This window comes from Larus michahellis, chromosome 3 (genome assembly GCF_964199755.1).
Source record: "Larus michahellis chromosome 3, bLarMic1.1, whole genome shotgun sequence".
Classification (NCBI taxonomy): domain Eukaryota; kingdom Metazoa; phylum Chordata; class Aves; order Charadriiformes; family Laridae; genus Larus; species Larus michahellis.
Window position 1 is genome coordinate 63,018,459 of NC_133898.1, and position 27,759 is coordinate 63,046,217.

General features: G+C 37.9%; 1 protein-coding gene across 5 annotated transcripts in view; it reads left to right on the forward strand.

The window, feature by feature from the left end:
• Positions 1-27,759, forward strand: part of SCAF8 (SR-related CTD associated factor 8) — a 172,461-nt gene that overhangs the window by 20,628 nt on the left and 124,074 nt on the right. For 4 of the 5 annotated variants that reach the window (XM_074580467.1, XM_074580468.1, XM_074580466.1 and 1 more), the window contains exons 2-9: positions 5,255-5,338; positions 6,719-6,763; positions 10,161-10,322; positions 13,364-13,520; positions 15,159-15,289; positions 18,672-18,848; positions 27,140-27,219; positions 27,629-27,746. In XM_074580467.1, coding sequence (XP_074436568.1) covers positions 5,255-5,338; positions 6,719-6,763; positions 10,161-10,322; positions 13,364-13,520; positions 15,159-15,289; positions 18,672-18,848; positions 27,140-27,219; positions 27,629-27,746 — 954 coding nt within the window. The remainder of the gene's footprint in view (positions 1-5,254; positions 5,339-6,718; positions 6,764-10,160; positions 10,323-13,363; positions 13,521-15,158; positions 15,290-18,671; positions 18,849-27,139; positions 27,220-27,628; positions 27,747-27,759) is intronic. The other variant, XM_074580469.1, reaches the window with a different exon arrangement.

The window sequence follows — 27,759 nt, forward strand, 5'->3', positions numbered from 1 at the left end:
TCAACAAGTTTGCAGATGACGCCAAGCTGAGTGGTGCAACTGCTGGAGGGAAGGGATGCCATCCAGAGGGACCCTGACAGGTTTGAGAAGTGGGTCAGTGAATCTCTTGAAGTTCAACGAGGCCAAGTGCAAGGTCCTCCTGCACCTGGGTCAGGGCAGTCACCAGTACAGTGACTGACAGTACCTCATCAGTACAGACTGAGTGATGAATGGGTTGAGAACAGCCCAGAGGAGAAGGATTTGGCGTTATTGGTGGATCAAAAATAAGACATGGGCCAGCATTGTATGCTTGCAGCCCAGAAAGCCAACTTCATCCTGGGCTGCATAAAAAGAAGTGTGACCAGCAGGTCGAGGGAAGTGATTCTGCCCCTTTACTCCGCTCTGGTGAAACCCCAGCTGGAGTACTGCATACATTTCTGGGGTCCCCAGCACAAGAAAGACATGGACTTGTTGGAGCGGGTCTAGAGGAGAGCCAGGAAGATGATCAGAGGACTGGAGCATCTCTCCTATGAAAACAGGCTGAGAGGGTTGGCGTTGTTCAGACTGGAGAAGAGAAGGCTTCAGGGAGATCTTATTGAGGCCTTCCAGTATTTAAAGGGGGATTATAAGACAAGTGATAGGATGGAGGTAGTGCTTTTAAACTAAAAGGGGATAGGTTGAGAATAGATATTAGGAAGAAATTCTTTACGATGAGGGTGGTTAAGACACCGGAACAGGTTGCCCAGGGAAGCTGTGGATGCCCCATCCCTGGAAACATTCAAGGTCAGGTTGGATGGGGCTTTGAGCAACCTGATCTGGTGACAGATGTCCCTGCCCATGACTCGGGGGGGGGGGGGGGGGGGGAGGTGCGGAATTAGGTGATCTTTAAAGGTCCCTTCTGACCCAAACCATTTTCTCATTCTAAGCGTAGAGTGATTCCTGATTGACTATTAATAGATGTAGGGTATAAATTTGCTGAAGATACAGCTAAGAACACGTGTGCTGTGCGTAGGCATTCAGGAAGGTGTTTGTGCATGATAGGATATCTGTACTCAGAAAAGTGGGGGTTTTGTCCCTCTTTCATTTGGATTAAACTATGCTGGGGATATCTTTGTTTTATGTAGCTAAATTCTATTTAATACTAAAAGGTTGAGTTAAGAAATTTTAAGAAATGTCACATTTCTTAATTTTGTAAGCAAAACTTGAATATTAATTATTTCAAAGCAAGTATTGCATTAAGTGTTGCAAGTGAAGTCTGCTACTTCAGACTTTCTCTATACACTGACAGACCTAAATCACCAGTTTTCCAAGTGAATGTACTTTTCAGAACAAAACTTATTTATAGGAAATTAAAAGCTTCTTGAAGACAATTAAGGAAAAATAATTCAGAAGAATAATTTTTTTATTGACTTCTTCCAGGTACTAAATTTGGGATTTGTGTTTTCCTTTAAATGGCAGTTAAAACCTGGAAGAGGTATATCCATTGTCCAAAAAGCCTATCTCTACAGAAGTATGTTCTTAATTTTGCTGTTTCTTTTGGTTCATTTTTTTATTTTTCTAGCTTGAATTTTATGTCCTTAAACCTCATGTGAAATTTGTCACTCTGCTACCTGGAATAAATGGGATGCCAGCAACAACCCATGGTGTCCCGTTGTTTTTTGGCATATTCCGGAGTGTACTACTAAAATACCTGGCTGCACACAGCTGATGTTTCAGAATCAGTTGTGTGCAACTCTTCCATGTTTCCCAGCACCGTGTTGTGGCTTTCTTGGTGTTTTGAACTGCTCCATCCCCTTTTTTTCCTTGATCATTTCAAAGCTGATGAGTCAGCGGTTCTGACTCCTTATGGCTGTGTGTGTCATAGGTGGAGGAGCTGCTGTTCCTATCTCTGCTGGGACTGTTTTCAGATTGGCAAGGTGGCTTCTTGAATTTAGGTTGATTTCATATTTGCTTACATATTTGTGAATTGTTTTTACTAGGATTTTGGGCATTGAGAGTCCTGACCAGGAATACCCAAACTGATTCTGCTAAGGCACTGCCTGAATGTAAGCAAAACGTTTCTGCCACTGTAGTGGCCCCAGAAGTAGTTTAGCTGCAGTTGTCCATCATCCAGCCAAGTCAATAGCTAGGATGAGTGACCCAGAGTCTGGTAAATCACCTGTGAGTAGCTGGAAGTTGAGCACTGAACTATGAGTATAAAACAGAGAAGAAACTGATTTGAGTCTCTTGATTTTCTGCCTCTTTTCTCCCTTCCCCCTGCGGTGGTGAAGCACATTTCTATATTTGAATTCTAGAAATGTATTGCTTTTTGTTGTATAAGAAGCACGTAAGTAATTCAGAGTATTTTGCAACAGCAATTAGTATTAGTGTTAGTGTGAAGTAGTAACGGTTGTTTTAAAAGTGCCTGTCTAGCTGTTAACTGGTTATAATTTCACTGTTTTAATGGAAATACTTTTAAGCTGAGAAGACAGATACTTATGCCTGGACAAACCAATTTTTTCAGTTTGTCTTGACAGCTATACAAAATTTTAGTTAAAACTGTTTTTGTCAGGAAAGGATAGAAAAAAAGCATCTCATGTTTGCAGGGAGAAGAAATCCCTGTCTCTTGGAAACTCAAAGAATACTGAAGAATATCTTGTTAGCTTCAGAGCGATAAATGATTATAACCAACTTGAGGAGCATGACCTGTATTTAAGATTGTCTAATCCTTTCCACTGTGTGATCCTGTTTACTGTTACAGTTTACTTTGTTAAATGTAAACAATTCTGAATTATGTTTTCTGAGCTAGTGGTTTGCCAAAAGTTGAATAAATCTCGGCAATTTAAAGATATTGTTAATATCAGTATGGATATTAATCTAGTTCAATATATTGAATTGCTCAGGGTGTGTAGCAGGAGAGGAGAGGGATCTTTTGGCTCTGTTTCTGTTTCAATGACCATTTTATGGAAAGACTCCAATTCTTCCTGTCTTTAGGGAGGAAATAAAAAATTGTCTATGATGGTCATTCCCATTATCAGGGCTCTATTTTTGAGCTAGTGTGGTACTAAACGTGTGTCGTAAACAAAATACAGTGTAAGTTAAGTCAAGAATATCCTTATAACTCATTTGACATTTTGTATCTGGTTGTCTTCTATGACAAGATGACCCAATTATCGGATGAGGGAAAGGCTGTGGACATTGTCTACCTAGACTTTCGAAAAGCATTTGACACTGTCCCCCATAGAATTCTCATGGAAAAACTGGCAGCTCATGGTCTGGATGAGCATACAATATGCTGGATCAAGCACTGGCTGGATGGGTGGTCCCAAAGGGTGGTGGTCAATGGAGTTAAATCCAGCTGGCGGCCAGTCACAAGTGGTGTCCCTCAGGGCTCAGTGTTGGGACCATTTCTGTTTAACATCTTTATTGATGACCTTGATAAGGACATAGAGTGTATCATCAGCAAGTTTGCAGATGATATGAAGCTAAGCGGGAGCGTTGATCTACATGAGGATAGGGAGGCTCTACAGAGAGACTTGGATAGATTGGACCGATGCGAATGGAATGTGCTTCAACAAGGCCAAGCGCCGGGTCCTGCACTTGGGCCACAACAACCCCATTCATCGCCACAGGCTTGGGGAAGTGTGGCTGGAGAGCTGCCTGGCAGAAAAGAACCTGGGGGTTCTAATTGACAAGGGGCTGAACATGAGCCAGCAGTGTGCCAAGGTGGCCAAGAAGCCAATGGCATCCTGGCTTGTATTAGAAATAGTGTGATCAGCAGAAGTAGGGAGGTGATTGTCCCCCTGTACTCAGCACTGGTGAGGCCACACCTTGAGTATTGTGTCCAGTTCTGGGCACCTCAATACGAGAGAGATATCGAGGTGCTGGAGCGAGTGCAGAGGAGGGCAACGAAGCTGGTGAAGGGCCTGGAGAATAAATCTTATGAGGAGTGATTGAAGGAGCTGGGACTGTTTAGTTTGAGGAAGAGGAGGCTGAGGGGAGACCTCGTCACTCTCTTAAACTACTTGAAAGGACACTGTAGAGAGGTTGGTGCTGGTCTCTTCTCACAGGTAATTAGTGATAGAAAAAGAGGGAAGGGGTTCAAGCTGCAGCAGGGTAGGTTTAGGCTGGACATTAGGAAAAAATTCTTCACAGAAAGAGTGGTCAGACACTGGAATAGGCTGCCCAGGGAGGTGGTGGAGTCACCATTCCTGGATGTGTTTAAGACTCGTTTAGATGTGGTGTTAGGGGATATGGTGTAGGGGAGAACTTTGTAGAGTGGGGTTGATGGTTGGACTCGATGATCCCAAGGGTCTTTTCCAACCTAAATGATTCTATGATTCTGTGATTCTTACGTATGAAAGCAGCAAATACTGGACAGTCCCTTGTCAGTTAACACCTAGGATTGAAGAAGAAAAGAGCAGCATTTTGTTCAAAGCCATATATTGTGAATAATCAGGTTTTCACAGCAAGTAAATAGCCTTGGACAATGTAGTCCTGGTTCAGTGTGAAGGAAGGAGTTGTTTCCAATTACCACCTATCAGTCATAGCTATGAAGTTATTTCATGTACCGTTTTCACTGTGTAGCAAATTTCTCATTAATATCTGTCATGCTGGATTGCTTCTGCTAAGAGATGTATGTACTTAGTAAAAAAGAATAGAGTTATTACTGCATCCGGGGAGAAAAATGTTGCAAAACTCTGCTACCTGTGTACTGTGGCAGTTCTGGTGGTTAGATAGTAATGAAGATACAAAGCTGTGTTTAGAATTGAGAACCCAGCTGGATTTCTGCTTAAGCATTTGTAATACTTCTGATACATTGTTTCTCTGAGTTAAGACAGTGAACCAAGGACGTGTATACTTTTTTCAAGTCTGCTGTTTTCAGTAACAAAATTGCTACATGCTTATTCCCACTGGGCTGGATTTTTTTGTTTAATGGAAAATAAAACGATTTGATTCAGCAAGCATATGATGATGAATATAGTAAGTATTTGGTTAAGCTTCTGTTATGCTTCCATAAAGCTAGTCAAGTATATTTTTTTTTTGCCTTAGAAAGAAAAACTTGACGAAAGCTACTGTATTTGCATATTGTATGTATTTCCTTTGTAACTTCACCTGCAGGTTTCTGCTGTATTTAGTACTAATAAAACTAGGTATATAGTGACCATTGCAAAGAAAAATCTGTTATCTTTTAAGCATTTTTGATCTTGCAGTATATTTTATTGTGGGTTTTTATTTTTTCTTATATTGTTTACAACTCCAGAATATATTTCTGATAACTTTTTTTTTTTGGCAGTTGTACTCGCTAAATGATTATAAGCCACCCATTTCTAAAGCTAAAATGACACAGATCACCAAGGCAGCAATCAAGGCTATAAAGGTAAGAAATTGTCTAGCTTCTTTTGACTTCCTTTCCACTTCTCATCTGTGTCGAAATAACCAAATAGCTTAAAGAACTTGCCTCACAACTTTCCACCTCCCTTGTACAATTTCCAAGTTATGATCAAATGTGGCAGTGATGGGATTTTCAGGAGTGCAGCAGAAGGCTTACCTTGTTGTGTGACTTTCATTTGCTGGTTGTCATATGTGAGAAAGAATTATATCAACTTGACTCAGTCAGATCTGAAAGACAGGGTTTTTTCCTCCGTTTAAAAAGGACATTGCCTCAGAACAGATGAATGAATATAAAAATACCATTCCCGTTTTCACCCTTCCCCCCCCGCCAAAAAAATGTAAGATATGTGTGCCTTTGGATCAATGTAATTGATTACATTTTATTTCATTTTTATAAATTCCTAGCATACCCTTTCATGGGTGTTGTTCATAGATTCGATTTTTTATGTTGCTTGGATACAAATTGTTCTTATATTTTAGCATTAGTTCACTAATTAAAGACTTTTCTTGCCACAAAGTAAAATTAATTGCCAAACAGCAATGGAGCAGCAGAAAACAGCACAGAAAAATGATGAAGGAAAGAAGTATGCCGTTAGTGTTAAGCATTGAAACAAATGGAAACTCAGTAAAAGCTGGAGAGGTGAAAAAGAGAGATAGGATAAAAGCAAAAAAGCCATGAACTTATGCTCTTCATACCTACATCGCTCTGCTAAGAATGTAGATACGTTTTCAGATAATGAAATCCATAGTGGTATTTTGTGTAATTCAGAGAGGGAATAATTTGATGACAGAAAAGTGAAATTCACCAGCTTTCTTCAATAAGAGAAGTCTAAATAAATTAAAGTCTATGTGTTGCAATATAATGAAAATAATAAAAACTTGTATTGAACTTAAACAAGTAGTAAATGGTTCTATAAATTAAAGAATTAAATGATACCAAAACGTTTTATCATGTATTTAACTTGGAAATCTTGCTTACACTCATCATTTCAATAACGACATTTAATTTTGTATAGCAGTTACTGAGTTGATACAGAACCATTGTGATGATACATGAGATTTAAAAAAAAAAAAACCCAAAACAAAAAATGGGCCAGTTTTAAAGAAAAAGTATTCAGTAGATGCTATAAGGTCTTCCTGTACTCATGTTTTTAGGTTTTTAAAGTGAATGCTTAGAAAATAAATGAAATACAGAGAAGTGCTACCTGTAGTAACATTAGGCTAACATCTTTAGTCATGTACAATGAAATAACCATTTCCTTTGAAGGAACAATTATATTATTCTCTTTCTCTTATCTATTTCATGATATCAAGTATACATATCTTCAGGTTTTCTCCTCAATTGAAATATTATTTTATTTTCCAGTTCTACAAGCACGTTGTACAGAGTGTTGAGAAATTCATTCAAAAGGTAAGTCAGTCATGGGTATTTTGTGTTATCACTGAGAAAAATTTCCTCGCCTTGGATTACAGAATATTGAAAACCATTGAGTTTTACATACACGTATGGATTAACATTATTGTCATACATTAATCTGTTTCAGCTTTTGGTCACATTCAGTTTCTGCTAGTAATCAGTAACTGATTGTAACCCATGTCACAGAAAGACAAATACTTTGACCTCATTTTATAGTTGTGATATAGTTTGATCTGAATGACTGTGGATACTGTTTTAGGACTACTTCTATATGTATTAATTTAATGTTAAAAGAGGCTGTCAGTGTAGCCCTTTTGAACAGCTCACAGCAAAAGAATTGACAGTGGTTTGGCGAGTGACAGTTGCATTTGCTTTTCTGCCAAGGGAAGATGAGCATTCAGTCTCATCTTTTGTGTAGCAGGAGATGCAGCATTTCAGTTGGTGGTTCCTGCTAGCAATTAAAAAAACCCAACAACTTACATAGCTAGACCGGTACTACTTTTTGGGAAGATGCAATATAAATTTAAAGATTCTGAATAATGAAGTATTTTATTGCATTATGGGGTTTTTTTGCAGCAGTTACTTATTCTTGGGTAAAACTGCATTTTACTTTTAGTTGGAAATGCAGGGATTCCAATTTGTGAGTCTTTCCTCCTTGTCTGCATTGTACCTGATTGTTGAGTCGATCATTTTGGTACTGAATTTCTTCTCCTTTTGTAAATAGGAGTAAATTGCGTTCTTCTTACTTTTGACAAACAAGTTAGAGAAATTAGTCTGTTAATATTGCAATGTTGGATGCAATTTTTCTTCTGTTTTCCATTTTCAAGAAGCAGTCTAGATTGCTCTCTGTCAGTAACCTATCCTCCTCATTACCTTTTGTTCTTTGGTGCCCAGTGTATGCTGCAGTGCCTTTTGACAGTGGTTAGACAGTGTAAACAAGGTTCAGCTTCAGCCTGGTGCTTTTAACTATCTCAGAACAGTTCATGAGTGAATTATTTAGGTACTAGAACATCAGTTCTATGTGGAAAATGTGCCATAGGTATGTTTCGTGGCGGTAGTGAAGACTAGTAGTATACTTTACCATCACTGCTAGTGTTTTGAGAAGTAGTTGTCTTTTGGGGCATCACCTTTGACTTCCTCCACCTCTAAGAAAAGGGATCACAGTCCTCTTATCCCTCTTTAATTCTACAGGTGGACATAGGAGGATGAGATCAGGTGTACATCTTATCCATCTCTGTTCAGTAGCATTTTGCAGTTTCATGTCCTGAAATTAATCTGAAATTGCCTGAGTTCCAAATAGTGCTTTTTAGTTGCTGTGGCTCTGATAAGAGTATGGGTTATCTTCACACATTTGTGTTCACTGCTCAGTACTACTTGATAAGGGAGTTCTGCACTGTTCATTGCTGGTTAGATGAGGCAGATATATGTTGTAATTGATAACCTTGTTAATGATCACTCTGGATTAGATGTTTCCCTTTGGTGGGCTTCGTGTGTTTTTCAGTATTTCATGAATGATTTAGTGAAACACGCAAATTACTGATAACATCAAATAGCAAGGTCTTATTTTAGTAGAATTGGAGATAAGCAGATGAAAGCTAGCCATTTGATATTTATGGACTTGAGTTGTGTGTTTGAAAGATAATTGGATTATTTTTCTGGAAGCAATCACTTCAAGGTGAAGCTCAAGACTACTGAATCTTCTGTTAAAATCTGCCATATGCTTGTCCGGAGTAATGTCAGTGCCATCTCAATTAGTTTACTGTTGATTCTTTACGACTACAATATTTCCTTTCTCCAAAATTAATCACATGAGGTTAAGGAAACTTCAGGTAAAATAGTTGCCTGTGACATTCTTTGTTTTGTGATGCTTAACTCACTGGTATATTGTTGTTTTTCTTGACTTGTGGCAAAACATCACTTTAGGTGTCAAATGCCCACGTTTCACGCATATAAGGGTATTCCACTGTGAGAACAAGACTTGAATAGTTTCTTTGAGTAATCAAATTATTTTATTGCTGAGACTCACTCAGAAAAGAAGTGAGTATTTGTTCTGTAAAAGCTCTCTCATCTGAGATCAGGGATGCACAGCCTCACTGCTGCCGTTGTAATTATTCTTTATTTAATTTTTTTACTTGTATTTTATTGTATTTTTTTAACCATCTGTATTATTATATTAATTATCATTTTTTGCATTCTGTATGCTCCATGGTTTTAAATACTTCACCTAACATACTTGCTGAGTTTTCTTATTAGATATCTGTGGATTTTATTAATTTGAATATTGTGAAAAGTTGCATACCTGTCTATTCTGTATGCAGAATACTCTTGTTTTTTGTAATAATGTAGCTAAAATTTCAGTAGCCGCAATACATTGAAGTGCTTCTCTGAAAACAGTGTATTATATCCAATTAGATTTTAATTTTGTAAGCTTAATCATGTACGTTTATTCTTAAAAGGATGCCACACACATTCTTAAAAATAAAGAATGCTGTACTTAAAAACACTGAACCATGTTTAGGGCCTAAATAAATGCTTCATCAAGGCTGCAAATGTTAGCAAATCAGCACTTTTCAAAACAGGAAGTTTGTGTCTAAGCTACAATAAAATTAATAGTCTGAGGAGTTTGTTTGGCACTGTATTAGAGATTATGAATTTAGAGTGTTGCATAATATGTTTATAGGTTACCTGAACCAGAGAGGGCATGGGTGTACTTTCCTGTGTTTTCCATAGTACCTTGCGTGATAAGTGTGTACAACCAATATTCATGAAGTGAATCTATGTCACAGTATATTCTGGTGATGATTTCATTGTATTTCTGTACCACTTTTCATTCTGTCTTAAAACTGGTTGCAGTTTTTAGTTGTTAAGTAAGTAAAATTATCTAAGTAATTAGTATTGTAGTTAGCAGACATGCTTTATAAATGCCACGTTGTTTGTAAATTACGCAAGTTTTCCAGAATTCTAAAATAAGGATCACTGCTATATTCTCAACTAAAGAGATGTTCACATAAATATGTTTTTGTTCTGGCAGGGTGAGGATATACCACGCACTAATTACAATGATGTAAAATAAAGTGTGCATTTAAAAAGGATATGTGGTTCATGTGCTAATTTTTAATAGCTAGAATCTAAAAAGTTATTTTTTTAGTGGTAGGAAGTTGATTTTAAACCATTTACGTATTTGCAGAATACATACAGATGTGATATTTTGAACATTAAAGGTTAGCTTTTTCGTGATAATTTCATTTTTCAGGTCAATTTATTAAATAGAGAACATTTTAGTAATACTTTGACCTATTTAAAAATTAGAGAGGACTGTTTGTATTTACTCTGCCATTAGTGGTTTTTGTTATTTTCACATATGCATTTTTTAAACTATCATTCTTTGTAGTGCAAACCAGAATACAAGGTACCTGGTCTGTATGTCATTGACTCCATTGTGAGGCAGTCCCGGCATCAGTTCGGACAAGAAAAGGATGTGTTTGCTCCAAGATTCAGCAATAACATCATCAGCACTTTCCAGAATTTGTACCGATGTCCTGGGGATGACAAGGTAAACCACTTACAGATTTTTCTAATTAAAACAATCTTCAGTATGTTATCTATGAAGAATAAAGATTTTGGTCTCACTTTGCACTTGCTATAGTGGACCTAATTATAGACTTACACATTTATATGTATGTATTTAATTTTGCTTGTATGAATGTAGGGATGGGGGAAGACATGTCCAATTAGATGAGTTAGACTTTTGGAAAGGCTTTCAGGAAAACTGTATGGATTTTGATTAATGTATTTTGATGGGAAAAAATGAAGCAGGCATGTGGTAGGACAGGGAGTTGTAGTCGGTCTTTTATTGTCTTCCCTTCTTCAGCACGTAGATGAGCAAGCAGGTTTTGTATGGTGTCAAAGAATAAATATCTTTCTTGGTAGTAATAACTTAAGTACAAACTAGTGTGTTTTGGACTGAAAAAGCAATAGAAAAAGAGCAAAGAATCTTAAAAGTTGTTTGTCTGTCTGTCTTTGACAGGCCTAATAAGGCCTAACTTGAATAGTTTGACCCAGTAGTTCAGCTGTTCTCTTGGACCACAGCAGTCAAGATCACTACCAAATTATCTTTATAATAGGTTGGCTGGAAATAGCAGAGAGTGCAGGCAGTTTAACTCCCTTCATGTTTGTCACTGATCCTACAATAGCTAGAGTTTCTTATTGAATTGAAAAATTTCAAAAAGATGGGAAATGCTAAGGTCTTTATCTCCACATAAATTTGTGTAAGAGAGTCATTAAGTGAAGTAGTAAGTGAGGCAGGACACCGCAGGAAGAGAAGGACAGGTTATTCTTTGAATAGTCACATGCATTCCCATAGCTGTATTTTTCAACCAAAGATCTGAAAACCCAAGGCATCCATGGAAGGCGATTAAGGCAAGTTCAGCCACTGCAGATCTCCTGTAGCTGTCTTAGGATTCCTGCCTTTTTAGAGGAGTTAGGACCTCTGTGGGAAAATATGTCAGGATCTGCACATTTTAAGTGGTTGGAAAAACTCTGCTATGGATGTCTGTCTTCTCTTCTGCAGCTGAGTTCTGAGGTGCTGCTGAACAGGTTAACTATGTTAAATGACATTTTTCCAGTCTGGTTTTAGGTTATCTGCATGAGCAACTTGTGCTGCTTCTATTCCACAGTGTTTTATGTATATATAGGCATGATAGTTAACTTATTTTTTTCTTTGTTTAATTGTATTCCTTGAGCAGTATTAGGTTGTTTTGCATAATCATTTAGCTTACTACTCTGGGAAATATACTAACACAGAAATAGCCTGACTTTTTGGAGAAGGAGAGCTGGCACAAGGATGGACTCAAGTACTCAGTTAGTGTCCGGCTTTAAAAAAAATGCAGTAAGTTTATTGTAGGGTAAGAAATAGTGCTTGTTATCCTGTGATATTTCAATGCATGGCAACTAATGTACGCATTAGAGGTGTTTGGTATGAAGAGGGATAGTAAAAAACATAGTCTCTTTGTGGTCTGTAAAGCTCCTATCAGGTTCATTTCTAGCATGTTTGTCACCTCAGTTAGGGAAAATGTATTTTGCAATCTGAAGTGTTGCATATGGATTCAGTATTACAGGAAAGTCTTTGTCCTGTGAAAGTAGGTACCATATATTTGACCCAGCAAAAAATTGTGCTGTCAGGGATACCAAGGTATGTACCTGTTTTCTTGTGTTTTGATGTTTAATCTGATTAAAGGGCATAATGGAGAAACACAATCAATATCTTTATATGAGCAAATGTGGGTTTTGTTTTGTTTTAAAATCAAGCAGAAGTACAGTAGCATTTCATTTAAAGTAATAATAAACCCGCCACGGATTTCTTCACCTGGCTCATCCGTGGAAAGTGCAAGGGGGAGATAGGTACTGAGGCACAGAAATAGTTTTACATTCCTGTTCTGGATAGAAGAGGAAAGTTAGAGCCTCTGATGGACTTGGCAAGGGCTGCCTTATAAAACAAACTTTTGAAGAAGAAAGGCTAACATACTGCAATTCTGAATGGAAACCTTCGGAAATTTCTTTAAAGAAACTCTAAATTATGTCTTACATGCAGTGAAAATTCAGCACTCTACTAAAGTAAAGTATCCTCTTGGAGTCTTGGGCAAACAGACTATTTTGGTTCAAATGCTGTGGTTAAGTACTCTATGTTCATGTTGTATAGAATTTAAATAATTATACCATCTTTGTGACAGCAAACACAAGATCCTGTGAAGAAGTTTCTGCTCTGTATAATACTTTTGTCAAATAAGCAGGTGTCTTTTTCTATCAGGTATTTCTGTCCAAGTTTTCAAAATAAAGCAAAATCTTGCCTTTTGATAGAAATCAAGCTTAGAAAATAAAACATTTGGGAGCAGATCGAAACAGTGAAATAGAAATGCAAACTGAAAAATTAGTTACATCTAACAGGATTATATGAAGTCTTTAATTTGGATTTCTCCTTCCCCTTTATCCACATTATTTAATATTGCTGTGTAATTTCAACAGGCAGCGAATTGCATTCCTGTTTAAATTCCTCACTTCATCAAGAGAGCTTGCAAAATATTGAGCTACTTTTCTAATAAAAGTATTTAGCAGTGTTGTTAGTATATGCCCATTTTTCAGTGGACATAAATAATTTGGGTTCATAGGTAAATAAGAATTGCATTCATACATGTTGACTATAAAAGTTTAGGAGACTAATAATTCCTTGTGTAAATTATTAGTAATGCTTTAAAATGCTTCCTTAAAATAATTTTCCTTCCATACCGTCTTCCAAGAGTAAAGGTACAAAAAGCCAGATGCATTTGTTTTGTTTTAATGTATTTAATATTCTGTTGAGAGAAGACCATCACTATGTGCATAGTGTGACTTCACTGTTGCCTAGGGTCAGCCTCAGGTTCGTAGCTTGGACATCTCTGGTGTGACCCAGTATAACTGTTCTAATGTTTCTTCCCGTTTGTAAACCTAAAGGTGCTTCAATCTAGACAGATTGACCTTGCTAGTTAAGAATTCTGTAATTGATAATAACAAGAAAGATAAGCATGACTCGGGTCTTCTGTTATCCTTTCTTCATTTTAGAGTAAAATTGTTCGAGTGCTGAATTTATGGCAGAAGAATAACGTGTTCAAGAGTGAAATTATTCAGCCTCTCTTGGATATGGCAGCAGGAATTCCTCCTCCAGTTGTGACCCCTGTCTTGCCCAGCACTACAGCTGCTATGAGCAACAATACACCAGGTAAACAAGACCAGGTTAAAATCATACTTTGAATCAAAACACTTGTGTCAACTTTGGCGTATTGGTTTTTAACATGATGAAAAATCTCACTGGTTTCCTTTGGACAAGTCAAATGAATGCTAGAAAAAAATACATTATAGGCAGCAGCTAGATCAGGGAAACAGCTAAAACAAGAGGCAGCTTGTTGTGTTTACTTTCCAAGTGTATATTACAAATATTTTCCTATTGAGTAACATTAAGACCTAGTTTTGCACTCCAAAGTCAAAACAGTGCATCACTGACAGAGTTAACCCAACACAGCACTTACTACAGTTTTTGATAATCAGTGGTGTCATGATTGAGAGAAATGAAAGAGAATACATCAGTATCTTTTTTGCTATCTATAGGATTGAGCTTGCCAGATAATGTCAGATAGTGTTCCTTTACTTTTGCTGGCCAACAGACAATGATTTCGAGGGGAAAAAACCCACACATTAATGATATAAGCTGCAGCTAATGACATACTTCCCTCCCCTTCAAATCTGAAGTATGTGGGCCACAAATTGTGCTGGAGAATCATGTGGGCAAAAAAACTGCTCGTGGATTATGTCCCTATTTACCAAATGCTGTTATTGTACATGCAGACTTGATCATTTTGTGCTCTAAGCATCTTCATTACTTAGTAGGTAGATGGCAGGAAACTGGCTTTTCAACTTCTTTTGCTTTGTGAAGACTTTTTCATTCAAAGTTGGGATTTTACATGTAGAAAATGTTTTTTTGGCACATATGGGCCTGCTTTTGTCACCCACCTTTTGCCAATCCCCTGCTGGAAAGACGCGAGATGGACAGATCCACCTTATTCTTCATTGGTGTCTGTAAATATGTGAAAGTTCCAGCTCTTAGATTGGACTTACTGCATCTTCTAGCTCAATATTTTTTATTTTCATTACTTTGATTACTTTAAACTGTTGAAATCGTAGCTTTACTCTAATGCTTTTTAAAATTCTGATGCAAATTGTCTTTTAAAACAGTAGTATAGTCATTTACATTTAGCATTCATTGGCATATCACTACTTCTGAGCTAAAAGCGGGAGTATTTGCAGGGATGGAGGATTCTTCTGGATTGTGGCATGAAACTAATTATCAGATTGCTGATTTAGTCTCAGTGTTCCTCTTGAGGAAAAAATGATAAAATGAGCAATCCACATGAATCCAGCTGCTGCAGGTTGAATTTTTTAGTAGAATCCATAAGGTTCCTCCTGGGCATAAAGTGCAAGTCCAGTAAGTTCCAGACTAACACATGTTTCTGAGTAGACTGCTAACAAGTATAATTTGTTCCACTGAATGGTTTGGATTACTGTGTGAAACCTGTTTATTTTGCATTCATCAGTGTTTTTGTTAGCAGTCTCCGTAGGTCAATAGTGGAAAGAGCTATGAACTACACTTACACAGAGTAATCCTGCTACTTGAGGAATGTTGCTGTGAACCTGTGTTATTTCCGTGTGCTCTATGTGTGTGTCAGAAAAATGGTTTAAATTGATGTTCATACAGTGCTTTCTCAGTATTTAATAACAGCAGAGGGTTTTTTTTCCTTCTCTAACACTGTTTCTAATTCTGTATGTTAAAATATTTTGGCATATTGGATTTTCTCTTCTTTAGGAACGCCTGTGACTCCAGTTACTCCAGCCAATGTGGTGCAGAGTTTACCTGATCCTTGGGTATCTCAGATTGCTAATACAGATACCCTTGCTGCTGTTGCACAGATTTTACAGAGTCCTCAAGGCCAACAGGTAAATATTTTGTAGGCAGTTTCACTGTCCACTGTTTGATACTTCCTGTCTTTAAGGTACACTTAAGGAATATTACTTTCGTGAGTATCTCTTTGTTTTGCATTGAGTATCCATGTTAACTATCCCATGAGGTTGTTCATTACAAGTTAAGTTCCAGGTAAACTAAAACTTCCTGTTACCTTTTGTAACCAACCCTGTTTGTTCCTTAAAAGTATCACAGAACATGACTTTAGATAAGATGGTCTGTAATACATACTTTTCTATATGATATTGCAGATGACTAAATCAAAAGCAGCATTAAGGTTTCATGAATATAGGTACAAAATAGTATGCCAGTGTAAGCATATTTCTCTGCTGGATGCCCCAAGAAGCTAAACATTGTACAGAATTATATAATGGGGATGTACTCGTTCTGGAAGATCTTTCCATCAGCTAAATACAGTTTTTATTTTGCAGCATTCAAAAATAAGGTCATAGAAGTGACTGTGTACCTCAGTTTCTAAATGCTCAACTCCAAAAAAGTGGCTTGATGTGTAGTATGTATCGAACTGCTTGTCATCTTGTCCTGCAGCCACATAAGCTGAGTGCACTCAACTGACTTGCTGTAAAAATGTAGATCATCAGATTTCAGTTTATGCTAGAACTCTGGCACCAGCATGGATTTGGTATTATGATTTTTATTTGGACTGAGGAACAGGATGTTTTACCTGCTGAGGTACTAAACAAAAATCCCTGCATATGAATGAGAAGCAGTCACCAGTGAACTGTTACAAAGCACTGATGCTGACAATAACAGCTTTGCTTAGGGAGAGTGTTTTACAGTGTTCAGCTAAGCAGTCTCGTATGTAATTGTTCGTAAGTCAAGCAGAGGGAGTATTTTCATCTGATTACACTGAAAAAAATTGATGGGTCATTGAAAAGCACAGTAAAATTAGTTTGTGGGGTACTTTGTGAAATGTGAAGGAAAGATAATGGAATAGCTCTTAAATAAGGCAGGGACGTGAAGTGCGAATGGGACATATATGGGAAGTCAGTAAGGTAACTGTAAAGATTATTACCTAGAGAGTATTCTGAGAAAAAGAAAAAATTCTGAAGCTGAGAAGGGAATTACAGTTTTAAAGACAGCAGATGACAAAGAAATAACATTTGGATGTTCAGCTCAAAATGGTAAAATAAGGAAGAGAATGGATGTTGGGAGAGGGAAAAGATGGTCTTAAGCAGAAGCGTGGAGACAGATTGGGTACACAAAAAATACCTACATGCAGGTCTCTAGGATTGGTATATGAATTGCAACATTGTCTTCCATCTTGTCCATGTCTTTTCTTCCTGTTCTCCAAGCCACTGCACCCCCCCTCCCCACCCTCAAGCTCCAAAGTTCTTGATTTCATCTTAAGATTGTGTTTTATGGGTGAGGATGCATGCAGGTAAATGGAGAGTCTAGACATAGGAGAGGCCAGAATAAGAAAGATGTGACCAACAAGAATGTGAAAACAGCTAGAATGGTGACCACCCAGGATTTTCCCACTCCAGGGCTTCCACCTCTGCTTCTTCAGTTTGATTCCTTCCTACTCAGAGCAACATACAAGGTGGACCCAGTCCTGTTTGCTTATCTTTTGTGGATCGGCCAAGAAGGGAGAGGGGATCTCTTCACAGTTGCCTGTTGCAATAATTGGTGAAAGCTCTTGGTGAGGTAGAACAGTAATTGAAGCATTTCCAGAGGCTCTGCTGTATAATAAGTCTGTATAACTGTTTTTAAAGAATAGGAAGAGTTGTTTCACATAATCAGAAGGTAACTCTAAAACAGTCTTGAAAAAGGAACATACATTTTTGATGCATTGTGGAAAAGATAAACCTAATCAGCCTATGGAGAGTTTCTAGTGAGCCCTAGTAAGAAAGGAGGGATCGAACCCTGTGAGAGTTCAGTGTTGAACCCCATGAGGAGGTAGAATATGAACATAAAGGTAATCAGGGACTTAAGTCCACGTAGTTTGAGCTAGCTGGATTTGCTCAACCTTTTTTTCCAGAAGTACCCAAAGGTAAGGCTCCAGGAGTTTACCTCATGGAAGGTCAAAGGACTGCTCCCTCTAATTCCATGGTACTTAAGGAGTGCTTCTTTCCTTAGGGATAGTATTTTTTTCCTTTTATGTTAAGGTAAGACTGTACAATTTTATGGGGGCATCTCTATTCAACAGATGAATAGATCTGCACATGAAAAAGCCTTTTATTTCCTTATTGGGACGGCTTCTTTTAGAAAATTATATACAAATAAAAAGTTAGAGTAAGGGAATCAAGATACATCAGGCAATTGTACCTTTGTTCTAAAAAAAACTATGGAAGATACTCTCTTTTTCTTTACCTCCTCTAGATTTGAAGGAAAAAACTCTTAGGGTGTCCTGATATATTCTGATGAAGTGTCATAGGTCCATTCACTACACTTTGGAAAGTTCCTTCTCTGACAACATTTAATACTCATTCCACTATAATCCTAGGTCTCTCCTGGGTTGCGAGTGGATTTATGTAAACAAATAAACTAACAAACCACTCCAACCACAACTCCCCCCCCCCAATATTTTTAAATATTTGAGACATCCAACACTATTTTAAAAGAATATTTTTTAACATCTGTCTTTGTTTTTACTGTAACATTGTTGTTACTGTATGTCTGTTGCCCCAGAGTTGCTGCTTCTGGTTCAACATTGCATCTAGGCAATTTTTATCCTAAAATAGTGCTATGCAGAGCCCAGAGTCTGTCCCATTGCAGGAAGTAAAATTATATTCCCAGTTCTGGTTAATTTGCATTTTATGTTTTGTTAACATAGCAAGGAATTGCATTCTGTCAGCGCAAACTTGAGTTTCAGCATGAGATTTTCATTGTGGCTAATCCAGAGACGCTAGTGCAGGCTCTTCATGTAGGCATGTTGCATGAGCTTAAAGCGGAGCTTGCAACAGTGCAGTTATTTTCTCTACACAAATGTTGCTACAGCATACAGATCTTCCGAATGTAGGTTGGCCCTTAGGAAGCTGGAGTAGGCTAACAGATTTTTTTCAGGTCAGAAGGAATCAAACTGGAGAAACAGAAGAGGGGGAACCCTAGAAAGCAGGAAATCCTGAGTGGTGACTGGTCATCATGCAACCTGTCAGAGCAAGTTAGGAGGAAGAAGCATCTGCATGTCTTACCAGCCACAGAAAACAAATTAGCCAGTAAGTGGGAACAAAATTTGCCATAAATGAAACCAAATTAAGATGAAATAATAGCCATAGGTTAGATGATACTGCATTCCTGAGGATTTTTTTCCTGATTGGAAGGGGAAAAGACTAGCTTGGTTTTTGGCATTAAATTTTTTTTTCTCGTTTAATATATTTGTTATCTTTTCTCTTTTAGCTTCAGCAGTTGATACAGACACTGCAGATACAGCAGCAGAAACCTCAGCCTTCATTACTTCAAGCCCTGGATGCTGGTCTCGTCGTTCAGTTACAGGCCCTCACAGCACAACTTACAGCTGCAGCTGCTGCTGCTAACACGCTTAATCCACTGGAACAGAGTGTCTCTTTTAATAAGGTAGAAGTAGAATAATAGAAGTTTAAAAAAGTATTTATTGTTAAAATATATCTGAGTGAGTCTTTTGGATTTTATAGTTTGACTTTAGATATTTTAAAAATATATGAATATACTATTAAGGGCTCTGTTTTGAAAATTAAAAAAAAACGTCCCGAGAGAGTAGTATAAATGAAAATATTAGTTTTATGAGAGTTTAGGGCTAAATGACATTTCATAGAATATCTTATGAGTTGGAAGGGACTCACAAGGGTTATTGAGTATGAAGATTGATTTGATTTAGCAAAGTTAAGCCATTGTAATATGTTTTTCTTCACCCTTTGTAACACAGTTGTCAGAATGGAGCATGTCTTGTGTTTTCCCCTTCCTGTGTTTATGATCTGAGGTAGGAAATGATTTCTTACAAGGTAATGAAAGGGAAACATACAGAAATTTATATATGCTGTTTTCCCAGAAGAGTAAAACGTGACTGGACTTGTAATTTTCTTACATTATAAATGCCAAGAAAACTTCTAATCTTAGACACAAAGTGATAGTAAGTGAAGAAGCAAGTTTATGCCTGTTTTTAAAACTAGTCATGTGACACTTTTTTGAAAAGATGTCAAAATGTTAAAAACAAACAAACCCTGTAGGTAAAGAAACTTCCTGTGTGTTGCAACATATGTGGCTATCTTAAAAAAAAAAAAAAACAAAAAACAAAACAAACAGAATGCAGAAATTTAAGAAGACTAATATAGTTGAAAGCCAGGTAGCAAGAACCATTCTGGCAGTTACAGTAGTAGTAGAACATCAGTAAAATAAAAAAGGAAGAACTTCTATTCAAAGATTAATAAATAAGTAAATAAATCTCCTTCCGTTATCCTTGTAAGAAACAGCTTGTGAGTAGATAATCTCTATAGGATTGTCCTGGAATGAATAAATAATAAGGAAGCCAGAGAAGCAAAAAAATCTTTCTTTTTTTTTCCCTAACCCAGATAATCTCTTTTTCAGGCAATTAGCTGGTCAGAACTTGACAAGTGCTGAGTTTAAAGTTTTAGGACAATTTATCTTATATTTCTAGAACTTATTCAGCTAAATTAAAATCTCTGAAACAATAAAGAGTCATCATTACTAATGAAAGTAATGCAGCTGTAAAAATAAGTCAGGAAAAAATGTCCTGTACTCATGCTGTATCACACCGGTAACCATCAACTTGAGTAGGGTATAATCACAGAGAATGAATGCATCAGTTAATAGGTACAGCCTTAATAGTCAGACACAGAAAGTAATTAAGAATATGGCAATGTATTGTGGTTTATTCCACAGACTTCGATTCCAGCATTTATATCAGTACATGTAGTCATAGGTGTGGCTGTCTTGAATGTTGGAAAACTTAACTGGAGCAGATTGAAGGAATTTGCATTCTGATGAGATGTTAATATACCTTGAGTGAGTTCAGCCTGATGCTCTTCAATTAGTTTATGCCAGTAATAGTATGCAGGAGTCTTGTTGTCATGAAAATGTCAGCACAGCGGATGTACATGTTAGTGATTTCTGGAACTTCGAAGATAAGTATTGTGGAAGGATTTCTTGTGGCAGTGTGGTAATTCACAACCTTGCAGTAGGTATACGGTGTTGATTTGTTTTTGTAAGCTGTGGAAGAGTTGTGTTTATAGTATGTGTGTGATCTGTACCTCAGTTCTGCATTACACAAGTACTGTTAGATTATAGTGCATCTCAGATTCCTTGATTGCTGTTCTATAGCATCTCTATGAATGAACTGATGATGTATGTCTTGTAAGTCCATGTGGGGCCTTCAATCAAATGTTATTTAGGCTGCTTTGCAGAAATAGCCTGTCGTTTTAGAATTTCCTTTTTTAAATTTTTTTAATATTACGTTGGTGCCATTACATAGGTGCCATACCTATTTTTTCCTTTTTTGAAGTTTGAGGATTCCTGAATCTAGGTATTATAGAAGAGTGCATGTTAATGTGTATGTATTGATGGGCAATCTTATTTTTGCAGTTATAAGTTTTGGGGATAATAATTTTCCTTGCTTTTTTAAATGGTTTCTCAGCACTAATACAATCTGCCACCAGAATCCCACTTCTCAATAGGTGAAGAGAATGAGTCATAATGATATCATTCTATTTATTAGAATCTTTACTTTCATTTTATTATATAATTAATTGTATAATTTTTTTGCTAGACATGACAGCCTTAAAAAACCAAAATGTTAAAAAGGCAATATTTACTTTTATAGGAAGCATCCACATCAGTGTTCTAGTTTGAATCAGGCGCATGCTTTTGAGGTGAAACTTTTGATGGTTTACATGGTACCACACATCGTTTCACATTGCAGAGCAATCTTGAATGCATAAAGTAGCTTCATTTGGATTCAGCTGAAGCAAACGATACGCTGCAGCTGCTCATGAGTACTCAGTCGACAGGGCCAGACTGGAGCTGCTTCAGAGTAACTAGTAACAAAGTCCAAATAGCATGCCCAAGTAAAATAAAATAAAAACTATAAACCAGAGCTTTTTAAGAGGAAAAGTTTTGGGAATGCTTTGCTTCCTGACAACAAATTAGATCTTTATTAGTGATCTTCCAGGATGCTCTGAAGTTCTATACTTTTTGTGTGCATTTTAGAGAGCTTGCAATAGCTTTACATTTAACACAAAATGCCTCAATTGCAGGTGACAGTACTGTTAGAGATACAAGTATCAAAAACCAAAGTGTCAGAACAGTATAATGAACAGCAACTCTAGACTGTTAACAGCCTTTGTTTGAGTACCAGACGTATAGTTTCTTAATTTCTGGGGTTCTAATCTTTATAAGAAAATAAGTTGCTAAGAATAAGCTTATAACAACAGAGCATAAGCCAGCAAAGAGGGCCAACAACATCTTGGGCTACATGAACATGAGTATAGCCAGGTGATTGATGGAAATGATCGTGCCATCTAGACATCTCATTTACTCTAGACTGCATCTAGTGTATCACATCCAGTTTTGCCACCCCTGCCCCTGTACAGCAAAGACATTGACAAACTGGACTAAGGTTAGTGGAGGACCACCAAAATGATCACAGCTGGAGCACTTACCCTCTGAGGGACTGGAGTTGCTTCAACCTGGGGCAGAGGCAGCTTTTTGGGATGCCTTACAGCAGCCCCCCTGGCACCTACAGGAAGGTCGGCAACAAGATGAAGCCAGGCACTTCACAGCGTGGCAGGATTATAGACAGCAGGCAGAAATTGAAACAAAAGGGTTTGGAGTGGGTATAAGGAAAACTTTTTTTCCCCATGAGGGCAATGAAGAACTGGAATAGGTTGCTTGGAAAGATTGTGCAGTTTCGGTTGTTGGAAACGAAGATGTTTCCAACACTCAACTGGATAAAGCCCGGAGTAACCTGGTCTGAGCTCTCACAGCTAAGCTTGCTGTGAGCAGAAAGTTGAACTGAGACTTGTTGAGATCCCTTTGAACCTGGACTGTCCTGTGATCCTAAGATTTATGAAGAATGGGGTAGAAGAGATACTGTCATCTAGTGGAAGTAAAAGTATTCTTACCTGAGGTACAGTCGCCAATCCTGAACATCTTAAAAAAAGCTGCAGTAGCAAATTAGAGAATCTAGCAATTCCTGAAAGCAATAATTAGAAATATTGAAAATATTGAGTAGCTTCTGTAGAAGATACTGAACAGACTTGAGATGGAGTTTAGAGAATGGAGGATGGAGCTGTGATGTGGATATAGAAATACCTACATGGTTGAAGACTGTCCAAAAGGCAGATGTTCGGAGTTGGCAGACATAAAAAAAGGATAGTTTTTATGATAAATAAACAGTAAGTGTCATGATCCAAAAAATCCTGTGAAGCTTATTCCATGATATAATAATGGTGAATTGGATATCAAATATAAGTAGTACAGGGAAATATTTTTGATGAATACATAGGTATCCATCTTTTCTTAAAAGAATCCCTATTGTTAATAAACTTGGCAATTCTTCCAATCCCTTGTTTTCAAGCTCTTCAGTTTCTGTATTATCTTGTGGTAATAAGTTGCTCAAATTAATATGCGTTACATGAAAAATTCCTTTCTGTTGTCAACATCAAATATGGGTGTTTTGTGATCTTGCTACAAGACCGCATCCTTGTGGTATGGTAAAGAAGGATTTTTGATCAATATTTCCTATACATTTATGTCCTGTTTTTTTTGTTTTAATTTCTAGAGAGAATAGGCTGATGCTTAAGAAAAATTTTCTTTCCTTTGGAATAAAAAGGTTTTTTTCATGTCTTTAATCATTCCCATTGCTTTTTCTGAACATATTCTCTTCTTAGGTAATTTAAGTAAGAGGTGTAGCATTCATGGAAAGTTCTATACTTATATATGTCTGTGCGTGGTGGGTTAACCTAGGTATTGTTTTAATTTCTGTTGCTTTATTGTAGAGTGTTCTGCTAGAATTTGTTTAAAAATCAAGATATTTCAGTTCAGATTTTTCCCTTTAATACCTACTATGTTACTTAAAACAAAATGAAACAAAATTCATGGTACGCACTTGCCTGTCTTGGCTGGAAGTTCTTTGGTTTCTCTGGCCTCAGTTTAACTAAATAACTTTTTTGCATATCATAAATTGTTAACTATTTTCCACTTGTTCCTTTTCTCAAATGATTAAATAGTACATATTCTGTTATCTTCCTTTCTGCTTTGTCATCATAGAATCATAGAGTGGTTTAGGTCATGACAGAAGATAAATGATGAATAATAATATTTTAAAGATGAGACTGGTTGTTTTTCTAAAATACATATTTTTTCTGAGCAGCATCCTTTTATAAATACATTACTTGAACATATTCTAACAACATGGGGAAAAAAATAAAAAGGAGGACTTACTTGAAATGGATTAGATGTATATATATAAGTTATTCTGGATTTTAACATCCCATCTCACATAAGCTTGATGGCCTGTTTCTGCAGTATCTTCTCAGAGATATAGTCAGTTCTGCTTTTGTATATATTAGATAATTTCATTGCAAAAATAGTTCTAAAAAATTCTTGATTGATCAGTCTCTTAGCTTATGCTTTGTTCTTCTTGCTGGACTCCAGTAATTGAGAGTAAATAGAGCATCCTGAGAGAGAAAATGGGCTACTGAATCATCACGGCTTGTTACTGGAAACGTTTTTGCCTTGGTATTTCAAAATGACTGCCCTATGTTCCTGTCCTCTTGGTTTTTTCTTCTGACATGAGAGTTTGAGAAGAAGTTATGGCCCTTTGTAGTACAGCATTAACTCTGCTTTTCAAAAAACTTCCAAGGTGTAAAGATGCATGGACATGGGTTTGTTAGCACTGCTCTATCAATAAATAGTTACTGAAAAAAGAGAATCTCAGTGACAAATAACGTTTGTTGTATTTCTTTATGCTTGTTCTTTAGTTTTGTCTTCAAGAAAGTAAAATGCTGCTGAAATGCTTCTGGACTGATTAAAAATTAATAAACAAACCAAAATTTTTTAGTTTAGCAGAGCTACAGCATAGACATATTTACAGAAAAAACAGGAAGTTTATCCTAGTTTTTCTTTCTCCCTGTCAGATACCTTTCTTTTTATTCCTTTGGAGGCTTATTCCTCTTACATGGTAACTGCTTGCTTTGAATTTTTGCAGACTATGTGAGAAGTTGTTTTCAAGGAGCAGTATATTTGGAGGAATTCAGTTTGTCTAAATGATGTGTGTGTGAAAATACAGTAGTTCTTTGTGAAGTAATCAAGCTGTATGTCTTCTCTTGATATGAGCAGAGCAGTTTGCTGATTGCCAAAGGATTGAATAGTTGGCCTCTTCATAGTAATTTCTTCTAATTAAAGGTACCATTACATAAAATTAATCTTTATTTAAGCTTTTCTCCAAACTAGCTGTTACTTACTACGGAAAAAAAAAATCATAGAATGGTTCGGGTTGGAAGGGACCTTAAAGATCATCTAGTTCCAAGCCCTGTGCCATGGGCAGGGACACCTCCCCCTAGACCAGGCTGCTCAAAGCCCCATCCAGCCTGGCCTGGAACACTTCCAGGGATGGGGCACCCACAGCTTCTCTGGGCAGCCTGTTCCAGTGTCTCACCACCCTCACAGTAAAGAATTTCCTCCTAATATCTAGTCTAAATCTCCCTTCTTTCAGTTTAAAGCCATTAAACCTCATCCTGTCAGTACACTCCCTGATAAAGAGTCCCTTTCCATCTTTCCTGTAAGGCCCCCTTTAGGGTACTGGAAGGCTGCTGTAAGGTCTCCCTGGAGCCTTCTCTTGTCCAGGCTGAACCACCCCAGCTCTTTCAGCCCATCTTCATAGGGCTCCAGCCCTTCGATCATCTTTCTCTAGACTCCCTCCAACAAGTCCATGTACTTCTCAAGTTGGGGCCTTCAGAGCTGTATGCAGTATTCCAGGTGGGGTCACACAAGAGCAGAGTAGAGGGGCAGAATCACCTCCCTTGACCTGCTGGCCACGCTTCCTTTGATACAGCCCAGGATGCTGTTGGCCTTCTGGGCCGCGAGCACACGTTGCCAGCTCATGTTGAGCTTCTCATCAACCAGCATTCCCGAGTCCTTCTCCTCAGGGCTGCTCACAAGTCCATTCTTCGTCCAGCCTGTACCTGCACATGGGATTGCCCCCACCCATGTACAGGATCTTGCAGCACTTGGCCCTGTTGAACTTCAGGAGGTTCGCTCAAGCCTGTCAAGGTCCCTCTGGATGGCATCCCTTCCCTCCACCGTGTCAACAGCTTGGTGTCATCAGCAAATTTGCTGAGGCTGCGCTCGATCTCACTGACCGTGTCACCGACAAAGATGTTAAACAGCACCAGTCCCAATTCTGACCCCTGAGGAATGCCAGTTGTCACTGGTTGGCACTTGGACATCAGGCCATTGACCGCAACTCTTTGAGTGCGGCCATTCAGCCAATTCCTTATCTACTGAGTGGTCCATCTGTCAGATCCATGTCTCTCCATTTTAAAGACAAGGATGTTGTGCGGGACAGTGTCAAATGCTTTGTACAAGTCCAGGTAGATTATGTCAGTTGCTTTTCATTTATCCACCGACACTGTAACCCTGTCATAAAAGGCCACCAAATTTGTCATTCCCCAGGTCTTCCTTTTTTCCCTTTTTAAAAATGGGGGTTACATTTCCCCTTTTCCAGTCAGTGAGAACTTCACCAGTCTGCCACAACTTCTCAAATAGGATGGACAGTGGCTTAGCAGCTTCATCCACCAGTTCCCTCAGGACCTGCAGATGCATCTCATCAGGTCGCATGGATTTGTGCACCTTCAGGTTCCTTAGATGGTCTCAAACCTGATCTTCTCCTACAGTGGGCGGTTCCTCATTCTCCCAGTCCCTTTGCCTTCTGTGACTTGGGCATATCCCATGTGATGAGGTCTCCTGTCTCCTTCCAGAAAGGGCCCGCATTTTCCTTCATCTTACTTTTATCACTGACGCTCCCATAGAAGCTTTTCTTCCTGCCCTTAACGTCCCTGGCCAGATTTAATTCTATCTGGGCTTTAGCTTTCCTAACCTGATTCCTGGCTGCTTGAACAATTTCTCTGTATTCCTCTCAGGCTACCTGTCCTTGTTTCCACCCTCTGTTGGCTTCCTTTTTCCACTTGAGTTTGTCCAAGAGCTCCCCGTTCATCCATGAACGGCCTCCTGACATTTTAGCCTGACTTCCGCTTCGTTGGGATATATTGGCTCCTGAGCTTGCAGGAGGTCATCCTTGAATGCTAACCAGCTTTCTTGGGGCCCTCTTCCCTCCAGGTCTTTATCTTATGGTACTCCACCAAGCAGATCCCTGAAGAGGCCAAAGTCTGCTCTCCTGAAGTCCAGGGTAGTGAGCTTGCTGTTGTGCCCTCCTCACCGCCCTAGATCTTAAACTAGATCCCTGCAGCCAAGGCTGCCCTTGAGCTTCAGATTGCCTACCAGCCCCTCCTCGTTGGTGAAAATAGGGAACAGGGCAGCACCTCTCCTTGTTGGCTTCTCTATCACTTGGAGAAAGACATTATCAGGCTGTGTTGTCCCTCTAACAGATGTCGGTGTGGTTGAAGAACATGTGGTTGTAGTTGTAACAGCAGACAGAGTTCAAGAAAGCCACGGGCAAAATTTATTATTTGATGCATTCAAGACTTCAGTAGCAATAACAGTATGACATTTACTTTTCTATTCAGATTATTTGCCAGACTTTTTTTTTTTTTAAAAAAAGGTTGAGAAATAAGAGCATTTTTCTTTTGAAAAGTAAATATATATAAAGCGACATAAAAGGAGTACTCAATAATGCTTATTTTGCTTTCTCCTAGAAGCTGATGGACAGGTTTGACTTTGGGGAAGAATCTGAACAAAATGAAGAACCTAAAAAGGAAACTCCCACTTCCCAACTGTAAGATCAAGCTATGTTTCTTATGGAAAATGCTAAAATTTGCCTGACATTATTTGAACATTAGGATTAATTAGTAAGGAAAATGTTGTTTGTTTCAGAGCATAAGTATACTAAAACAGTAGGAAGAGAAGAGACGTTTTACTAAGTGAATGAAACACATACAAGTCTGTGTGCCAGAAGTTTTGTTGACTTCATCTTAAAGTTAGCATGCTCTTTGCCTTGTTAGTTATATTTATAGCATTAATGTGATAATGATGATAACAGAAGGTGAAACTAGCTACATTGCCTTCATTATTTTACATTTTTAGTTAAGCTTGAACCTCAATTATGAAGACCTGTTTACCAACTGTTTCAAGCAAGAGAAAAACCCATTGTGTTTTTTTTATTTATTTAAATTATTTCATTTTAGGCCTCTAGTACCAGAATCTGTGAACAACTCACTTTTTCACCAGCTAGCTGAACAGCTACAGCAACAAAATTTAGAACATCTCAGACAACAGCTTCTGGAGCAACAGCAGCCTCAAAAGGTAAGAACTCCAT